This window comes from Pogona vitticeps, chromosome 9, assembly GCF_051106095.1.
Source record: "Pogona vitticeps strain Pit_001003342236 chromosome 9, PviZW2.1, whole genome shotgun sequence".
NCBI lineage: Eukaryota > Metazoa > Chordata > Lepidosauria > Squamata > Agamidae > Pogona > Pogona vitticeps.
The window spans coordinates 28000433-28020556 of NC_135791.1; the positions used below are offsets into that span (position 1 = coordinate 28000433).

Sequence of the window (20124 nt, forward strand, 5' to 3'; positions counted from 1 at the left end):
CTTGAACGGCTGCTTTATACTGGTCACAGTCCTAAAGCAGGTGGGTCACTGCGATCAGTGACCATGAGCTGTCTTCCGTACTAGAACCGGGTTTGAACTCGGTGGGGCCTGGTGGGAGGCATTTGACCAACGACGCAGGTGGACGATTAAGCCTCTGGGACTGTAGCATCTGAACCCCAAATATACACCCAGTTGCATTCCACAAATGGAAAACATTTATGAGCATATCGATGTACGTATGTGCCATGAGATTGCTTTTGTTGTGTGTTTGGGGGGGGGTATATATAACTGGATAGTCAGAGTATAACCCCTGAAACATAACGTGGGATCTCCTTTTGGAAATGAAACTGGTTTCTGCTGTCGCTCAGACTGTGTGTGTCTCAAGTATTCTCGGAGTTCATGATAAAGTATATTACAAACCCAAATAAAACCTAGGGTGCACGAAAATGAAAGTAAGGTTTCTAGCAAGCTGCTCCTAGATATGGGTTTCAATTTTACTCAGACATTTCTGGGAATATACATCTTTTGATTCCACTTAGACCGGGTAGTACAGTGAAAAGGTTTGAGAGGGAAATGGAGACAAATGAAGGGTTTGCTGTGTTTTAGTTCTGGCAAGAAGAGGACACAGGCCTTTCGGGTATGGAATTGGGTTCAGAGTCCGTCCGTGGTCCTGGGTCCCTCCCTCGTGTGCAGATCAAAAACAGGCAGAAAGGAAGAAGTCTGGACACCGTGCACATAGAAACACTTTTTATTAATTTGTTAGTAACAGATAAGCAACAGTATAATAGCATAGTGATACATTTTTCCAACATGCTAAGATCCCCCCCCCTTTTCTTCCAACAAGCCTGGATGGAGGGGGAAACCAGGGAAGGCCCGTCATGCAAGATTCAACAGAGAGAGCTCAGCACAGGCATGAGAAGCCATCATCTCACTTGACAGTTTACAAAGTTATTATTAGTTTTTGAAAAATAAACATATACAGGTGGGCAGAAAGAACACAATCCAGTGTGGTCTCTACAGGGAAAAGAAAGGAATGCCACAGGAAGCCACTCCATGGGGCAGGCAGAGCCTCTTTCCCAGGGGCCAGGTCCCCGTCTTCAGGGGAGGGGGGCAGTCCCAGCTGGGGACCCCACAGCAGGCACTGCCCAAGGCTGCAAAGCGGGACAGGGCAGTGTGTCTTAGGGCAGAAAGCTGGGATCGGTTGGAAGGCTTATTTATTGCTGGTCAACCAACATTTACAAAGGGGTTCCTAAGAAGCTACCAAGAGAGCTAAAAGAGCCAGTGAAGAGGGAGGGAGGGGTTTGTGGGTGTGCTTGTGATTTAGTGATGACAAGCTGATGGCGAAATGTGGGGGCCAGCCTGGCATCCCAACACCATAACAACAACATCAACAGCAAGGGGAATGGGGCAGAGGTATGGGGAAAGGGGCGGGAGGGGGATTCCAGGTAATCAGTGATCGCTTCCAAGACTTAATGGATACATCTGTACAGGTGTGTCTTTCCTAAATGGTCATTTTTTGGCTGGAAGGCCACCAATGTCTGCACCTGTCAGCCAACAAGGGGTATGTAAGCCTCCTCAGCTTCCTGTGTTGGCCGTTTTTCTCGTAGAAGCTTTGATCTTGCAGCATTTGTGGTACACACAGAAAACCAACAGTTAGCAACCTTTTTGGGGTGCAGGCACCGAGTGCCAACTGCCACAGCAGCTGCATTTCTGTGCAAAGGACCAAAAAGGAAGCCAAAGGACCTTTTAAGGGCCAGTCGTCCTCCTCCCCCTCCCCCCAGCTCTCTGGCCAGTTTTCAGGATGGCTTCTTCCTGCATCTAAGGTGAATTTCAAGCTGCCGTGAGGAAGAAACGGAGGCACCTTCAGAAGGACGGACGGAAAAGCCATTGGCTCAGAACTGGGTTGGACTAGCAAAGGGGTTTCTCTTCTCTACTCCTCTCCCAGGCTGGGAGAAGGGCTCAGAATGCTTGAAAGGGACATATACACACTTTAAAAAAAATAGTCTGCTCTTGCTGAATAAAAATGCTATCCGGCTTGAATGTAAAGTCTCACAATGTTTTAAATGTCATCCTGTGAAAGTAAACCCAGTAAAGAAAGAACCCAGAAAAGGCTCCAGGATTTCCCCATGTGTACCATAACAGCCTCAGATTCCTTTCTTCTTGGGCTGAAAATGAGATTTTATCCCCTAATTATAGGTGCTGATGCAGGCCCGTATAATTCCCTCCACCAAAACTTTGGAAGATTGACATAATTCATATTTCAGATTTGTGTATTTTGCTGTTTAAATTCACACCAAAAACTCTGCAGTTCAAATTTACTGGTTCTTGCCCAAGGAGGACAGGAATCGTGGAGCAAACTTTGAAATGCTACCAAGCTAAATTAAAATGTAACATGTTGCAGCTGACAAGTTTAGATAAGTTTAGATAAGTTCAATAAAATACTCCCTGACTTACACACATCACTTCTTTTATACCGTAAAGTGACTTCTGGAAGTACAGATTTCAGATACCAAGAGACAAACACATACATGACACACCATCCAAAGGCCCTTAACGGGAAGATTTACTCATCCCTGTTATGTGACTTTGCAATGATGATTGTAAGCGAAACTCAGCACGCCATCTGTCACTCAAGGTGTCCTTTTGGATTTCAATGCCACAGAGTGCTATTTTAACCAGAAACAAGCAAAACAAAAAAAGAGAGCACTCTTTGAATCAACAAGCAAGGTTGGCTCAGGGGGTTGTGCCAGCCAGGCAGCTCAATTTCCATGGCACTCCTGGGGTGGATGACTGACCTCCTGCCCCCTGCTTTGGAACAAGAAAGGCGGCAGAGTCCCGCCATGCTCGGAGCTGCAATCCTTTACATACTTACTGAGGAGTAAGTTCCACTGAACTCAGTGGTGGCTTGCTTCTGAGCAAAGACATGTATAGGACTACATGATAAGGGAATTGCGGTGGCTGCCTAGGGTAAGGTTTTGCGACAAACTGGGCAGGACAGGAAGAGAGCAGAGGGCAGAGAACGGCTGTGTTGGCATGGAACAAGAAGGGAGCTTGAGTGGACCGGGAACAAGCGCCTCGGTTCCCACGGAGCTGCCCCTGCTCTAATGCAAGAGGCTAAGCCCAGCTGAGTGATTGGTTTGGTGTCCCAGCTATGCCAGGGATCCTAACTCCCCACTCCCTTGATGAGCCAAGATTTGGGGGGGGGGGGGCAAGGCCTGTTCTGGGCTCAAGCAGAAGGGCAGGAAGCTCCTCCCCCAGAATCCTGGCTCATCCCTCCATGCGGGTGTCATGGACGCTGCTCTTGTCTCAAGCAACGGGGTCCTGCTTCTGCCAAGAGGCGTTGGTTTGCACCTGTGGCTTTCCGGGAAGGACGGCTATGAATTCAGCGAGTTTGGGTTCTATTCTACACATGCCAAAGGAAGGCCCCTGAAGTCTTCTGTCCAAACCACCGCTATAGTGGCCATCACTGATTAATCCACTAAGATTTCTTCTAGTCACACATGTGTTAGTTGCTATTCGACTTGCTAGGGAAGAGGTGCTCAAAGCGTCCTCTTGAGCCCAAATCCCGCCCCTCGTATGTGTGCTGAGTAAGAAGGGATCAAAAGGACGTCAGTTGTGGCGTTTCTCACAGACTACGGGGGGTGGGAGTGGGGGGCTTATAGGTTTTTAACAAGGCACTGGGTTCACTAGAACAGCATTCAGGGAAATGAGAAAAAAGGACGGAAGAGCAGTCTTGGACTACTTGGGAGAGCGAAGAAACAGCAAAGGAAAGGGAGACAGAGCGAGGACACAGAGACCTTTATGACTGCATTTCTGCACGGAGCATCCACGGAAACCAACAGCAGAAAAGTAACCTGCAGGATACAAAGAGAAGCGTCCGGGAGCTCAGTTCATGACCAAGCAGTGCCGGAGGACAGGAAGCAGCAAAGCCAGAAACAGTAAATACAAGCTTGCATCGTCTGGAACCCTACATTTTCTTCTGGCTCTATAGGACCCTTGTTTGGGGATTAAACTGGGGGGGGGGGCGGGGTGGTGAAGAAACCAACTGCATCCTCCAGAGAGACCTCTGGGCTTTTTTGCCCTGGGCTGAGGTGGAGGCCCTTTGGCCAAACCTTGCCAGCCCTTGCACTAAAGCTCCCAAGCTTCTTGGTGTACCTTTTTAAAATGAGAACTATGTCTCCCTTGGAATCAGTTCTTTGAGATGCAGCAGTTAAAAACACTTTGGTTGGCATTAGCTCTAGCACTGAGCTGGTTCTAAATGGGCCAGCGTGGGCTTGAACATGGGAGACCAAATCCTACCCTGCTATGAAGCTAACTGGATGGCTCTGATCCATGTTTTTATTTGTTTATAAAGTATTTGGGCTACTTTTACTGTGCTCAGACTATCTTAATAACGTGAGTCGTATTTCTCACCACAGTAAAATGAAGTTCAGCAACAAATTTAGGAAATTCAAGCAATAGCCCAAGTGATAATGGTCAGTTCAAACCGACTTTTTAACCAAGTCCAGGGGCTACAGCAGGAAAGAAGCTCATTAGCTAGTGACCAATCTCACCCCCACCCCCACCCCCCACCAACAGCTCTTACCTAGAAATGGAGCTTTCTGATGTGATGTCTTTCGGAGTCCGGACAGCTGTGAAGTTGCGCTTTGGCTGTGAAACTATGGGGGGGGGAAAACAGAATGAAGAGTGACAAAGACAGAGAAATAAGGGTCAGGTTTAGGGGGGGGGGGTCTCTTATAGGCAGAGAAGGAAACCAACTCTGTGTGCGATGCCAGGTGTTCCTGCATCTTTTTTTGCAGGAGGAATCCAGAATGGGGGGAGATTCTTGGCCCCCATCACTTAAGAGATGCAGTAGGTAGACTCTCGAGCAAAGTCCCCAAACTTTGTCTTACAAAAAAGGCAAATTTATATTTTCTCAATAGGTCCACTTAGGAAATCCCACTTTCCACCTCCCCAGAACAGATTCATCACCCTTTTTTCCCCAGTGGTTACTGTGCGGGGTGAAACCCCTGTGCCCCCCACCTACCCCCCTGCTGGCAGGGGGCTAGAGAGCCTTTATCTGAAGCAGAGAAGGCCACACTTCTCCCGCTCAAGCAGCGGCAGGGAAGCGGCCCCCCAGCTGCCTGCTTGCGTTTGTGCTTATTTTGCACACATGAGAAAGCCCAAGTGGCTGGTGGGCTCCGGAGGGCTGGGAGATTTTTGTGAGTCTGTGGGGAAGGGGCTGGTTATGAACAGAGCCCTCAGTGTACCTACTGGTGACTTGGTGGACCTTCTTCGAGGAAGTACCGTCCCCCTGCGAGTCCTTTGGGCCTCCGATTCTGCAGCAGAGAAGATCCTCATCAACCCCCAGGTTGAGAACAAGGCAAGCCGCAAGTGAGGCCCGTTGTCGGGAAGCCTCTCCCCGCTCATCCCTCCCTCCTGCAGCCCACCGGGTGTAAGCCCAGCCACTCTGTCGCCCGAAGGGCACCACGGCCCCGAATGCACAGGGGTCGGCTTCCCACCTTCTGCAGGCAACGAAGAAACAAGGCAGGGCCGCCCCCAGAGCCCACTGCCCCAAAACACCCAAGGCTGGCAGGTTCAAACGGCTGAACTGCGCGCCCACTCTGAGGTGACCTCGAGGAGGCGGCTGAGCAGCTCTCACAGAACGTTCCGATGGAGCGGCAGAACGTTCCGATGGAGCGGCAGAACCAGGCACGGACTGCGGCACCCATCGCTAGCAGAGGAACACCTCCAAAAGAGAAACACTAAAGGACCTCGGGCACGCTGGATTCTTCCCCTGAGATGGACACGTAACGAAGGGGAAAGGAGTCGTCCTTGTATTTCGGGAAGGAGGCCCACTCTCCTGGTCTTGGTTGCCGCCCTGTGACGTCACGTCAGCAGCGACTTATAGGGAGGGGCCCTAAGAGAGCTTTCAAGCTCAGTGAGATAATCTAAGGACTTGTTTTAACAGCTCCACATCCCCAGTGAGTTTCCACAGCAGAGCAAGGATTAAAACCCAGGCCTCCTGAGTCCCAAGTCCATCAGTCCATCCACCACACACACACACGCTCTAAGCACGGAAAACAATCCAACCCACCTTTGGACTCTGGAAGGGGGAGCAAAGACTCCATGCTTAGGGGCACAAGTGAAGTAGCGAACTCCAAAGACTGAGCCATCGTGCTTGCCGGTGGGCTTCTCAAGCTCAATGCCAAACCAGTAGCCTGGAGAGAGACCGGGGGGGGGGGAAGGGGAGAAGAACAGGTAAAAGTCTAAGTCGTAGTGGTTTTTTGCGGTGCCAAGTCCTCCCATGTGATCAGCACAGCTAACAGGGTGACACAGAATGTTCACAAACACACCCATGGTGGCTTAACACAGCTGCCAGAATGTAAATGGTACCTCTTCGGTGAGGGCCAAAAACCTTTTCTGTCCCATTCGGAAGTAAAGCGTCATCTAAGTTGAAGGGGCCAAAGTACCTTTATGGGACAAGCTAAAGATATGAAAGTGATGTAGGAAGCTTTGAGGGGAGTTAATCCTTGGGCTCGCTATGCTGACTCAAGAATGTTGGGCACTGTTGTTAAAAGTGGGTGTAAAGGCCAAGATGTACCGTAAAGAGACGGGGGCTGCACTACATCTCAGCTTTTATATCCACTTATCCCAAACCCTGCAGCATTTGACTGTAGGCTGCTGAGCTACAACACTTGCCGTAACATTCTGCCCACAAGGACTGCCACGTCTTGTGCTTACTACTGTGGAACCCCATGGGGCACAATGGGGCAAGGCAGCAAACAGGCTTTCTTTAGATTAGCAAACTGTTCTGAGTACACAGTACTATTCCTGGAAAGTGGGAACCGAGACGGAAGTAAGTCTCTCAGATCCAAGGGGACTTGTTTCCAAACGAATATGTTGCACGAGTTACAATATCAACAGCAAGGGGCTATTTTCAGTAAATAAAAAAATCCTACTTCTGTCCCACCGCTTTTCCGATCCCCATGATGTTACCAGCAGGCAAAGATTTTCAGTAATTAAAGACTTTCTCCTTCTGTCCCATGACTTCCCCACAATTAAAGGGATTACTTGCCCAGGAAGCTCTCCAGGTGGCCTTGGGCCCATCCTGCTCTTACCAGCCTCTCAGGTCCTCCTCGAGGCCGGCCTCTCCTTGCTCTTTTCCCCTCCAGCCAGGGCCTTAATGCCCAATCCACCTGCCTTCCTTACCGGGTGCAAAGTCCGTCTTCCCGTAGAAGCGAATGGTGCCCTGCTTCTGGCCTGCCACCAGGACTTGATCCCCAATCTCAATCTTCAGCCCTTCACGGTCCAGGCTGCCAACGGACAAGGACTTTTTCCGGAGAGCTGGAAAGGCGAGAGATGGGAATTGGGATGAGATGCTTCTGCTTGACAGAGAGAGAGAGTCCCTATTGCCCCCTCCGCTCTCACATGTGCGGCTGCTGCTGCTGCTGGAACATTTTGCCATCTGAGTTTGTTTTCACGGTTGTTACTTGGCTGAATACGACCTGTTGGTTGTATCAAGTCATTTGATGGAAACCCTCATTTTCATTCTTATTGAGATAAATATTTGGAGGCCTGCAGTTAAAAATGAGGCTATTTCCAACGGATGTGCGTCCTGACCCCTCTCTGTGGCCTCCCCCCCCCAACCTTCTAGTCTTCTCTTCTCTTTACAGCTTCCTCCCAGGGAGAGCCCCAGTTCTGAGGAGACCCTGGGTGAAGCATCATCTGGCGGGATCCCCTTTGCTCCAGCAGGCCCTGGTGAGCTTCGGCTTCAGCACTCCACACATGGAAGAGGGGTGGGGGGATGAATGAGCCCCGTTTTAATTTTGCATAAGGCTCCAGACCCTGGAGTGTGTGTGGAAAGGGAATCATAGAAGAGCTGCCAACAAAAGGGCTACCCTTGTGAGCGAGCAAAGCAAGCTCTGCAGCTGAGCCATGCCCCCCCCCATCCCTGGCAGCCTCCAGGCAGAGCTCCCCCCCCCCCCGGCCACAATGGCCTACCTTTCTTGTCCCTCTCCTTCTCTTTGTCTTTCTCCTTCCGGCCCCTGGCCGTCATGCGGGAAAAGTCCATGCGGGGGGTCCGGGGGGTGGAGGTCACCGAGGAAGGCGTCTGGTCAGCCACTTTGGCGATCTTAGACACAGAGGCAAACACACCTGCAAGGGCGAAGGTGGAAAGGCGGCTGCTCAGCCTGGAGGGCCAAAAAGAAACCTGGGCCCCTTATGTTATACACACAGAAAAGTACCCAGTGGGGTTAAACCCTTCCCGGCTGAGCCGAGAGGCTCCCTTGCTCCACTTTCTCCTCCCCAGCAGCCTCAGAGACGGAAGGTGGCAGGAGGCTGACAAGCTCCCCCCCCCCCGGTCCTCCCAGGTCTCCTTCCTGAGGTCAGCCCTTGGCCCCAACCCTCGCCCTTGCCCTTCCCTTCCCCCTGAGGGCCAGAGCCTTTAAAAGCAGGGTGCTGGGGGGCCACCACTGCCACCCCCGCTGTTCCCAGAGGCTGAGAACTGCCCAGCCCAAAGGAGCCAGGTGAGAGCAAAGAGAGGGGCCATCATCTCCTTGCCAGGGTCTTGCTTCTCTGTAGCACCTCCAGACATTGGGATGGAGGCCTCATAGGGCTGTTTTTGGTGGTGTTTTGCTGGGTTTTTGAAACTGGTTTGATATTTGGATCATCGATTTTGATGTCTCTGCTAGGAACACTCTGAGGGCCCAGAGGCTGAGGCCAAGTTCCACACACACCCCCATGACGACCCCAATTATCTCTGAGGGAGGGAAGGACGGGGCAACAAGATTCCATGTCCAGTTTTGGTGTTTGAAGAGTTAGCGTAGAGCTTATAACAGAGAAAAGCTTCTCCTGGAGGAGCTTCAGGGAACCCAAAAGAACTTTCAGAACTTATATCTTATCCGGAGGAGGAGGAGGAGGAGGAGGGGAAGCCTCGGGACCCCTGGCGGAAGGTCACACGCCGCACGCCGCCCACACTTGGCGGCTCCCCTTGAACAGCGACTGCCCTGTGTCCCCTTACCGTGCTTTGGAGGGCAAATGAAATAGCGGATCCCTCCCACACTGCCATCGTTCTTGCCATCTGGCTCGTCCAGCTCCACGCCCACCCACTGGCCGCCTGGCGAACTCTGTTGTGCCGCAGAAACGCAAGGTGCCCACCTGTGTGAGGAATCAAGGGATCAGGTCCCACAAAGAGCAGAAGGCAGCCCCAGACCAGCAGCCTGCCTGCTGCCCACCGCCCTTGAGGCCCAAGCCGGAATTGGCAGCGGGAGCGCTTCTCTCTTGCCCCGAGGGCCAGTGAGCCGTTGGGCAAATGGGCCAGTCCTCCCCACAGCCCTGAGACTGTCCCAGCCCTGGGAGGGCCAAAGAGGGCTTGGGTGAGGAGAACAACCTTTCTGCTGCAGACGTAGCTGACCCCAGAGTCAGATCACCCGGCCTGGAAACGTCTCCCCTCTGAACTCCCCTGCCCAGATTCGTTCGTTCGTTCGTTCGTTCGTTCCTCGCTCCCTCCCTTCCTTCCTTCCTCCCTCCCTTCCTTCCCCCTTTTCCTTCCTTCCTTCCTTCCTTCCTTCCTTCCTTCCTTCCTTCCTTCCTTCCTTCCTTCCTTCCTTCCTTCCTTCCTTTCCTTCCTTCCTTCCCCCTTCCATCCATTCCCCTTCCTTCCTTCCTTCCTTCCTTCCTTCCTTCCTTCCTTCCTTCCTTCCTTCCTTCCTTCCTTCCTTCCTTCCTTCCTTCCTTCCTTCCTTCCTTCCTCCCTCCCTCCCTCCTCCCTCCCTCCCTCCCTCCCATCCATCCATCCTTCCTTCCTTCCTTCCTTCCTTCCTTCCTTCCTTCCTTCCTTCCTTCCTTCCTTCCTTCCTTCCTTCCTTCCTTCCTTCCCCCTTCCATCCATTCCCCTTCCTTCCTTCCTTCCTTCCTTCCTTCCTTCCTTCCTTCCTTCCTTCCTTCCTTCCTTCCTTCTTCCTTCCTCCCCCCTTTTCCTTCCTTCCTCCCCCCTTTTCCTTCCTTCCTTCCTTCCTTCCTTCCTTCCTTCCTTCCTTCCTTCCTTCCTTCCTTCCTTCCTTCCTTCCTTTTTCTTTCTTTCTTTCTTTCTTTCTTTCTTTCTTTCTTTCTTTCTTTCTTTCTTTCTTTCTTTCTTTCTTTCTTTCTTTCTTTCTTTCTTTCTTTCTTCATAACCCACCCTGTCTCCTCCGGATCCCAGGGCAGGACTGCAATCTCAGAACAAGGCAATTCCTTCCCACGCCAGCGCGGATCGTCTCAAGTGGCAGCTCAAGACACAGGGGCTTCTCCCTCCCTGGCCCAGGGCTGCCTCCGAGTTGAGGAGGGGAGCACCAGTGGACCTGGCGTCCAGCAAGCTCCAGCCTAGCCCAGCAGCCTGGGTGTGTTGTGGGGGGGAGCAGCCCAGAGGGGCTCCCGACACGTCCCCCAGCTTTCCCTGCCCCGAGACCATGTCCCCAAGCAGGCCGGCTCCCCCTCACCTTCTGCCCGTCCACAAGGACCCGTCGCCAGCTTCTCAGGCCCAGGGAGATGAGCATGAGGTTGCCCGGGATGTTGTCGTAGTTGGGCAGGGTGACCTTGGGAGGTTGCAGCTCAGGGGGACGGCATCCAGAAGCAGCTGCTTCAGCTCTTGGCCACCATGGCCGCTTCGGCCTTGTCCAAGGTCATGTCCATCGGGTCGGGCACCACATCCGCTGGGACCTGGCCTTTGCTGTTCTGTGAGACCGAAGGGAGAGGCGGAGGGAGGCTGTGAGGAGGCAGGCACTCCGGGTCACACACACCCCTCCCAGGGCCCTGGTGCTGTCGGGTGCGGACTCTGGCTGGGAGTGGCAGGAGGGCCCCATGAGGAGGCCTCGGCCCGGGAGGAGCAGGGTTTCCTCGCCTCCTCTTGTGCCCTAGAATCCTAGAACGTGAAGCTGGAAGGGGCCTCGAAGGCCATCCAGTCCAACCCCCTGCTCAAGGCAGAAAGACACATCAAAGCAGATCTGCCGGGTGATGACCCAAGTTTTTCTTGAAGGCCCCCAGGGTTGGAGCCCGGCCTTGCCACCTCCCTCTGAGGTCACGGGCTCCACGGCTGTGCTGCTCTGACAGCCTAGACCCAATGGCTCCTGTCCCAACTAGAGCAGAGCTACTGAATCAACTGCAGGCTGGCATGTCAACACCTAGTGAAAGCCCACCGAGTCCCTGAGTTTACTCTCATCGGGATTTCTCCTTCTGGGCTGTCAACTTTATGCCAGCAGAGGGCAGGGTCCAGACTGGGGGGGGGGGGAGAGAAACACGTGGGAGCCCTGCATTCATTCCATTTCTTTCAGTTCACTTAGGAAGCTTCCTATTGAAGCAGAAAGGGAATTCATGCCTTCTGGAAGGCCCACCTCTTCTGTGGAACAAGCCTCCCCAAACCCATTTATTTTGGTTAAAAGGGGGAAATGCTCCCGTCCATATCAGAGGTGATTTTGCAGTCGCTCCTGGGTTTGCCAAAAGAGGCCCATGCATTCCTAAGAAGCCGGAGGGCCACCTGGCCTCCCCACAGTTGCCTGCCCTGCTCTTGACTCGGTCTCTCAGGGCCAGCTGCTCCTGCTGCTGGTCCCCAGCTCTCCTCTCCTGACCAAGAGAAGGTCTCTTTTCTCTGTCATGCTTGGTGCAAGTGAGCCAGGCATGGTTCTTCCAGGAAACAAAGTGGCCTTGGGGAGCCCCCCCATACACACACTCCGGGTCACCCCTCTGGACCCCTCTGAGCCAACTCTTCTGCGGCTGATTTTTCAGTTCATTGTTCAGCATCTGATACTATCCGACTGGCATTGGCCGCCATCTGGCAGCAGCTAAGATCCTGTTTTCTATCAAGTTTTGCAAAATCCTCAAAGTATGTCGAAAGCCAGCCAATTTGGGTCAATCAAGAAAGCACGCCAGACATCTGGAGAACTCTGGCAGGTGGACGGTAGACTTTCAGCTCTCCAGCTGCTCTGCAATGCCGCCCTCCAATCCCTTGCCCAGGCCTCTGCCCGCCAGGGCCACTTGAAATCCTAACACCGGGGGGGGGGGGCTTCCCCTCCTTGGCAAAGATTCTGGCCTGGTCTGTTTCTCCGCCCCAAGCACCTTCCCCTCCTCCATGCCTTGTCTCTTCTCACCCTGACGGCGGATTGGCGCCATGCTCCAGAAGACACTTCACGGCCCCCAGACACAGGTTTGAAGCGGCAATGTGCAGAGCTGTCCCGTGGTTGAAATCACTGCATGTTGAGTTGAGAACTTAAGGGGAAAGAGAGAGAGAGGTTGACCAGGTCTCAGGACCAACCTGCCACAAGAGCCATTTCACAAAGAGTGGCTTTGAATGCCATTCTCTGGGGGAAAGGTGGGTATTAAGCCAAGAGATGAATAAATAAAGAATAAACAAGGTTACTCACAGTATGCTAGGTTCTGTATAAAACAAGGATCTGGAAGGAAGTGAAAGCCATGGGATACTGATCTGTAGAAGACTGTTTGTTTCCACATTCCATTTCCCCCACCTCTGTAGGGCTGCCCTTGGAGACTATTCCGTATACTGGGGGCAAGTCTCCTAACTAGGACGGGCCAACTGGAATGTATTTCCCCAATACTGGAAAATATTCCCCAGGTTCTGGTTTGTGGTCAGGCAAAACCCAAGGTGTCGTGTTTGCCACATAAAGCCCCCTGCAGCTGAGGATCAGATAACAGAAGGAATCCCAAGAATATGTGGACCTCAAGAACTTTATCACAGGCCCTGCCTTGTGGAACAGGATGCGCTGCCAAGGGAGATGACCTTGCAGCCCAAGCCCCTTCCAGGGAAACTCTGCCTGGAGAGACAGCCAGAGAGTCAGTCAGTCAAGGCAGGGTCAAAATGCAGAGGGTGTTGCCCTCTGGGTAGCAGCTCCCAGGCCCACGCTGGCTGGGCAATTTGGGAAGCAAATTGTTCCCAAAGGGGAACAACCCTGAGCAGAGCACACACCAGCAGGGCCAGGCAGACTCTCCTCACGGGTGCAATCGCACCTCGACCCTCTCTCTTGCTTTGGTGGTGCCCAGAAAGTCTGTCCGACAATGACATTCTGCAACCCTGCTAACCAGCACCAGCGCAGGTGACCCAGACCCAGGCAAATAAAGCTTCTGCCCCGTTTTCCTTTCCCACCTGGTTGTATGAGAGTTGTTTCAGACCTTTTGAAACTGGTTCAACAGGAATTCAAATTAAGCTGCATTTCTTGCAAAAAGGATCAAAGAAGGGGTCAAGGTGGTGAGGAGAACGATGGCAGGGAAGTTCCTCAACAACAGTGATGCAGCTGACTGCAGCTTGCTTCCCAAAATGGTCAAGGAAAGCTTCTAACAAAGGGCAGCCAGAGCAGGGGCTAATCTGAGCCAGCATCCCTCCTATATTTACAAGCCCTGTATTACTGAGGATTAGGAGCCTGGTTCCAAATGTAAGGAGAAAAAGGAGGACAGCCAAGACCTTCCAAAGCCAGGATGTTAACATCTGGGGTCTTAGACTGTGCAAAAATAAGAACAGGTCCTACTTAAAGCCCCCCTTCCTCATAACAACTTAGAAGAACGCAGGCATCACAGAGGTAAAAACACATCCCTTTAGGACAGACCCAGTCTGCTGATCTGGAATAAGGATTACTCTCTGTTTACCATCCATCACCGTAGATCAAAATCTCTATTCAAGAGATAGATTTACACCAAAAATGTGTACGTAGCAATAAACTTGTTTGCTTTGCCACTCAAAAGTAGGTCTGTCAACTGGTTAAAGAAATCTGGATTGAGTCACTCATTAAATCTTCATACAGGTAAACATAGTATATCTAAAACAAGAAGTATGATTTCTTGACTTGCAGACAGCATCCACGCAGGTCAGGAATTGCCTTAGAAGAGGAATTCTCTTCTGGGTGTAGAAGGGAAGTGGGGGAGGGGGAACAACCTCTCTTTTTAAGGACAGCGCTTCTATCTGTAGTTTTTTTTAAATAAGTATTTGCTTTAAAATTTTAAATATAAAAATGACTTTTAAAAAAAAATATTAATTAAAGAAAACTAATAATGTCAATACTACATCTTGTTTTTAAATAGAATTGGGCATCCTTTACCCATTCATGGTTCAACATCAACACAACCAGTTGATTTAAAAGGCTACTGCTGTTTGAAAGGATGATCAGAATGGACGTTGTGGGGAGGCCCCTCCCCTCCCCAATGAGCACCGCCTTCAGGGGTCCCTGAAACACACCTTTGGGCTTGGAGGCCTTCAGGAGGATCCGGATCAGTTCTGGGACATCAAAGTAAGCCGCATAATGCAGGGCGTTCATGTTGGTCCAGCGGCTGCGCAGCGTCACATCCGCCCCCAAAGCAAGCAGCTGGTTAGAGAGGCGCACTGCAGCCGCAGGGTCCCCCTGGGGGAACGAGCAGAAGGCGAAGGGCACCTTTGGGTGACAGGAGCCAAAACCGCCACCCCCACCAGAATTTACCATCCAAAGCAAGCCATTGGCCAGAATCCGGTTGCTTTCCTACACAATGCAAGTGAAATGGCGTAAACGGTGCAGGGACAATTTTGCTGCAAGTCAAAGCTTGGGTGCACAGCGTGGCATGATGACAAGGAATACGAGCCACTCTTTCTCTCCCCCTCTCCCTCCCTCCCTCCCTCCCTCCTCTTTCCCATCCCGTGGCTCCATCACACCCACCCACTCCGCCTTCCTACCCACCGCTTTTCTAGGCTCATCACCTCCTCTTCTTCTGTCCACCCTCCCTCTTGACAGAACTTGAGGAACTCAACCAATGGGAGCCCCCGAACCCCTGTGACATCAGCAGCAGCTCAGCCAATCCCTGGCCGAGATTTCCACACTGCCACACCACTCAAGGCCACCACCATCACCACCACCACCACCACCTTGGAACTGCAGAGTTAGAAGGGACCCTCTGGGTCATCCAGTCCAGCCCCAGTCAAGGTGGCCCCATGGGGGGAATCGAACCCCCAACCTCTGGCCCTGAAGCCAGAGACTCAAACCACTGAGCTCTCCAACAGTTCATATAAATATGTGTATTTAACAAGAACAGAGCAGAGAACAAAGATAGTTTTCAAAAGTCTGAATTTTAAAATCACACAGGAAGCTCAGACCTGAAGATGGCTCTCCTAGGAAAGCCAGGCAGGCTGTGAGATGCTGGAGAGAGAAAAAGCAGGGGGCGGGGGAAGGAACCCTAAGCAAAAACGATTAGAGCTTGATGCTCACCCACGCCATGAGCGCCCGCTTTGCAGGCGTAATGAAGCAGCGTCATATCGGTCAGCCCATCGCGGTCGTTGACGTGGCAGCCACGCTTCAAAATCTGGAGAAGACAGAAAGGGACATGTAATAATAATAATAATAATATAATTTATTGTCATTGTAAGTATATACACAGTATACCATACAACGAAATTCACAGACACCCAGAGACCAGACACATGCACACACATAACATTCCCCAAACACTCCCCACCCAGTAAGGAACCAGGGGGAGGACAGAAAGGGAGCCCCCTCTGGTACCCCCACCACCAACACCCCATCTTCTGTGGATCTGCTGGAGGCTCGAGATTAAAAATCAGGGGACACCAGACTGCTGGAACATAGGTCAAAGGTCAAGCGGCCCAGCCCTCCCAGCCGCAGAGAAAAGGATGGCCTGCAGCCCTCAGGCCCCTCTTCGAAGAAGCCCACAGGCCGTAAAGGAGAAGGCCAAACGCCCCTGTTCCCGCTCCCCCCACCCCACCCACCACAAGCCCCACAGCCTCTGCAAAGGGAGCCATGGCGCCCCTCCTCATCAGAGGCACCTGGCTGGGGGCCTGCGCGCCACCAGGCCACTGGAGGGGGGGGTGTCACAAAGTGCGAGGGGCTGATCTCACTCACTTCATTGCCAATGATGTCGATCTTGTGCTGAACCTGGGGAACCCACTGGCGGATGATGGCAAACAGCTCTGGGACTGTGGTGAGGGGGTCGTACAGGATTTCTTGACAAGCCGGGTCGTTTGGATCAAAAAAGGTAAATGCTGTCAGCCAGCAGGGAAAAAAGGCAAGAAGGGAAGAGGGAGTCCCGGGGGGGGGGAGAGAGAAAAAGAGAAAGAAGTGTTCTTTTTAAACAAGAGTGCACTCTGTTTGTGCTCAGAGACCTTCTACTTCACTGTTTCACATTTCAACATCAGAAGAGGCACACCTGTTTCAGTCTCAGAGCCCAGACAGGTTCTGGGGCTGTTGGTGTGGGAGTGCGGGGGGGGGGAGGGAGGGAGAAGGGCTGGTACTAGTGGGGGCAGGTACTAAGAACGGAGATGGAGAACAGTCAACTCCACCATTTAAACCTGACCCCTCACTCTATGGAGGCCAGAGAAGGGAGCTGGGACGTGGAGGCTACCCTCGGAGCCAGCCCTGAGGAGAAAACAGCCTTGTGGGGAAAGGAGCCGCTCCTCGGAGCCCAGCGCAGATCTCCTGCCAGCCATCACGAGGGCCGGAGGGACCGGGCGGCTTCCCGATGGGCCAGGCAGACCGAGCCAGGCTCGTGGAAGATCTCGTCCCATTAAGAAACGAAAAGGAGGTGCCTCTGCCAGGCCAGAGGGCCGACCATCGCAGCACGGAGCGGCTGTCCAGGGGCTGCTCCCTCCACGGACAGACGGGAAGGCGGCTTCCAGCTGTCGTTTCAAGTCAGACTTGGACTGGGCATCCTTTCAAATGGGATCGGCCACTCTGCCTTTCTCCCCCCCCCCGCCCCCCCCGGGATCCTCCTGGGACCGTGTCTCCCCTCGAGCTGTACTTCCTGTCTTGGCAACTGAAGGGGTCAGCCAAACACACACATCCCTTCCAGGCATCCTGTTTGGGGCGGTTTCTAAAGGCAAGCAGCCGTAGCCCAGAGTGCTGTGGAGGCCAAAGAGGTGGCATGATAGCCCCAGCAGCAGCAGCAGCAAAAACCACCTGGTTGCGCCAAGAACACAGCTTGGGACACGAGAGCCACTGGGGCCCCCCCCTCTCACACGTTGTGAGGAGACAGACAAACCGGATGGGGAGAAGCCCACCCGCCCGCTCGCTCGCCCGCCCACTGTCTTCCTCCCATGCCCTGGCCTGCCCTGTCCCAAAATGAAAGGCAAACCCTCACCATAATCTTTGGGGAGTGGAGCAGGGGCAGAAGGGTGGACGATGGGCTTCTTCCTCCTTTCCAGGACAGGGCTCTGGTACTCCAGGGGCTGGTGGTCCCCCTCAGAGGGAAGCTCTGTGGCGTCGTCTTTGGTCATGGTTGTCCGTCCTTATTTTGTCTCTCTCTGTGGCAGATAAAAGGCGAGGAGAGGACGAAGAGAAGGTGCTTGAGCTAAGCAGCAGGAGACGCCTGGACCCCACAGCAGGATGCAAGCACGCCAGAAACACAGAAGGAACATCAGCGCCATAATGCTGAGGCACGGCACCACAACCAGCTCCCCTCACACAAGCACATGTCGCCTTCAGGTCCCCACTCATTCCATAAAAGTTTGTCAAACAGCTTTGAATGAGAGGGAGGCCATCTCTTTTCTGCTAAGGGCCATAGTGGCTCAGGACCAACCTACTGGGGGCCACATCCTGGCAGGGGGCAGGGCTGGGCCATCCCTCTGTATCTGCTTCTGTCTCCCCCCTCCCCTTCTCAGCCACCTCCTGCTTCCTCCTCTTCCTCCCTCTTCTCCATCACTCTCTCCCTCCTTTCCCACCTTTCAGGCTGGGATATAAACGGAGGATGATTGGAGGAGGTCCTGATGCAGGAAAGCTGGCCGAGGGACGGACCAGGCAGCCCTGCCAAGCCACCAGCTGCCCAAACCATTGGGACTGGAGAGTTTCCAGAAAAGGAGGACATCACAAGTGGGACCGCGGGGAGCCAGAGGTCGCTTGCCAGCCACCACCTGGACCTTCCTAACTTTGAACAGAGCCATCTTGAGTAGCTCCTTCCCCCCCCCCTCTCAGCAGGACAACCTGGAAATGCCCTTTCCAACCACAGCAGCATAAAAGGCTTGTGACACTTTGAACGCGGCCACTTTTGTTGGCAGCCAATGCTTTTCAGAGGCTGCAGTCCTGCCTCCCAGCCTCCCCTTTTATCCTCAGCTCTTCACCCTTACGTGGAAGTCAGCCCCTTCAAGACAGATTGGGGAACATCTCTGGGACCGCGGGCTGGCCCCTCACCAGGAGTCTGGAATTCCCTCTCAAGGGAAGCTGGCCGGGCTCCCTCCCTGCTCAACAGCCCCGCTGCAAACAAGCCGCTCTCCCTGCTGCCAACAGTCTCACTCGGGAACCCCAGGGCTGCTCTGCACACTCAGTGAAACGTCTCTGCCTGCGCATGTGCGTGTGCATGTGCCTGCCGCGCATGGACAGGCAGCCAGAGGTAGAAATGGGAGCAGCGATTCCTTCTCTCCAGGAGGAGTCTGGAGATCAAGGGATGAGGCTGAAAAAGCCAAGGAAGGCTTTCTCCACCGAGCCTAAAGCCTCTCCAGAGGCGGAAATGGCACGGGGTGGGTGGGGGTGTAGAGGGGGGGTGCGTGTGTGTGTGTGTGTGTGTGTGATGAGGGCCCCTGCCACGCCCACCCCCTCCTCCTGGGCTCTCACCGGGAGCCTCGCCCCTCCGGCTCCTGCGGCTTTCCCTTCGCCCCACAGCCTTGGTGCGCCGGTCCTAATCGGCCTTCCTCCTCCTCCTCCTCCTCCTCCTGCTGCTGCTGCTGCTTTCTCTCAGATGCCCTTCAGTTTCCCTGCCCCCCCCCCCCGACAGAGCTCCCAAGGCCTTCCAGATGACCCCCCCCCTCGGAAGCTCCCCCGCCAGGCCAGCCAGCCAGGCAGCGGGCGCCCTTCCTCCTCCGTCCACCCGCAGGCAGGCTGGCTCGGCCGGACCCTCCCCCCCCCCCCACGGGGGAAGCGTCGCTCCGGCCCCCTTCTTTTCAACCCCCCCCCACGCCCCGTGGTTGGGGGGGCCGGGGCTTTCCGAGGAGACCGGCGGCCCTCCTTCACGCGCCGCCGCAGCACGACGCCGGACCCGCGAGCTTCGCCCCCCCACCCCACCCCCCGGTTTCCCCGGGAGGAGGAGGAGGAGGAGGAGGAGGAGGAGGAGGAAGGCCACAGGCCGAGAGCCGTAAGGCAGCTCCGGGCCCGGCCGGCCACGGCAGCCCGCCCTGGCCGGGTGACCTTGGGCCCCTCGCCCTCTGCCGGCCTGGCCTACCCCGGAGGGCTGTTGGGAAGAGGGAGGCGGAGGCGGAGGAGGAGGAGGGCCGCCCTCGCCCTCGCCCTCCCCCGCGGGAGGTCGGAGACCCGCTTGCAGGGCGGCCCGCAGACAATAAACAGCAGGGGGGAGGTTCTCCGGGGAGGAGCGGGGGGAGGTCGTGGCGGGGGGGGGGTCAGGCGGCAAAGAGAGCGCCCGCCCCGAGATGGGGGGAGGGAGGGAGGGGGGAGGAGGGGCGGCGAAGGGCAGCTCGGAGGGCTTCGACGGGCGGGCGGGCGGGGGGCGCGCGGGGGGGGCCGTCGGGCTCCACAGGCGGGGGCCGAAGGGCGGGAGGGGGCGCGGGGACAGCCGGGGGGGCAGGGAGGGGGGCGGAGGGCCTGCCTTTCCTCCGTCGCCGCCGGGGGGGGGGGAGGCGGGGAGCGTCCCTGGGGCGCCCGAGGAGCCTCGGCCAGCTCAGGGACGGCCGGGGGGGGGGGGCTGGCAGGCTTTGCACGGCTGGCATCGATGGACGGACGGACGGATGGACCAGGGAGGGAGGGAGGGAGGGACCGGGCCTGTCCACCGCGACCCCCCTCCCCAATTTCCCTGGAAGGAGCCGCCCCCGCTGCTGCTCGCCCCCCCCCCCGGGAGGGTCTCCACCGCCCCGCCTGCCTGCCGGCCGCTCCCCGGGGGGGGGGGGTCCCGTTGGGGGGGGAAGGGAAGGAGGGAGGGAAGCCTCACCTACCCGGGCCGGTGGCTGCGACCGCTCGCTCCGCGGCTCCGGCTGCTCCTGGGGAGGGACGGAGCGGAGGCGCCTCCTCGGCGGCAGCAACGCTCATGCGCCGCCCGCTCGCTCGCCCGCCCCCTCCCGCGGCATCGCCCTCCGCCTCCCCGGATCCCTCGCCAAGGCCGGGCGCGGGAGGAAGGGCGGGAGGGCGCAGGGCAGCGCGGCCGGCCGAGGCCCTCGGACGGGACCCCCCCACCCCATCCCGCCCGACC

The 20124-nt window shown here is 55.0% G+C and overlaps 1 protein-coding gene across 1 annotated transcript; it reads right to left on the reverse strand.

The window, feature by feature from the left end:
- Positions 1-732: 732 nt before the first annotated feature.
- CLIP3 (CAP-Gly domain containing linker protein 3) lies at positions 733-20028 on the reverse strand. Its single transcript, XM_078379873.1, is given in 17 exon segments — positions 733-3854; positions 4586-4658; positions 5254-5318; positions 6077-6200; positions 7192-7326; positions 7984-8136; positions 9002-9098; positions 9100-9138; positions 10458-10561; positions 10564-10608; positions 10611-10723; positions 12108-12219; positions 14195-14355; positions 15191-15285; positions 15843-15982; positions 17077-17239; positions 19871-20028. Coding segments are annotated over 16 exon segments (1647 nt in total). The 5' UTR covers positions 17213-17239; positions 19871-20028; the 3' UTR covers positions 733-3799.
- Between the last annotated feature and the right edge of the window lie 96 nt (positions 20029-20124).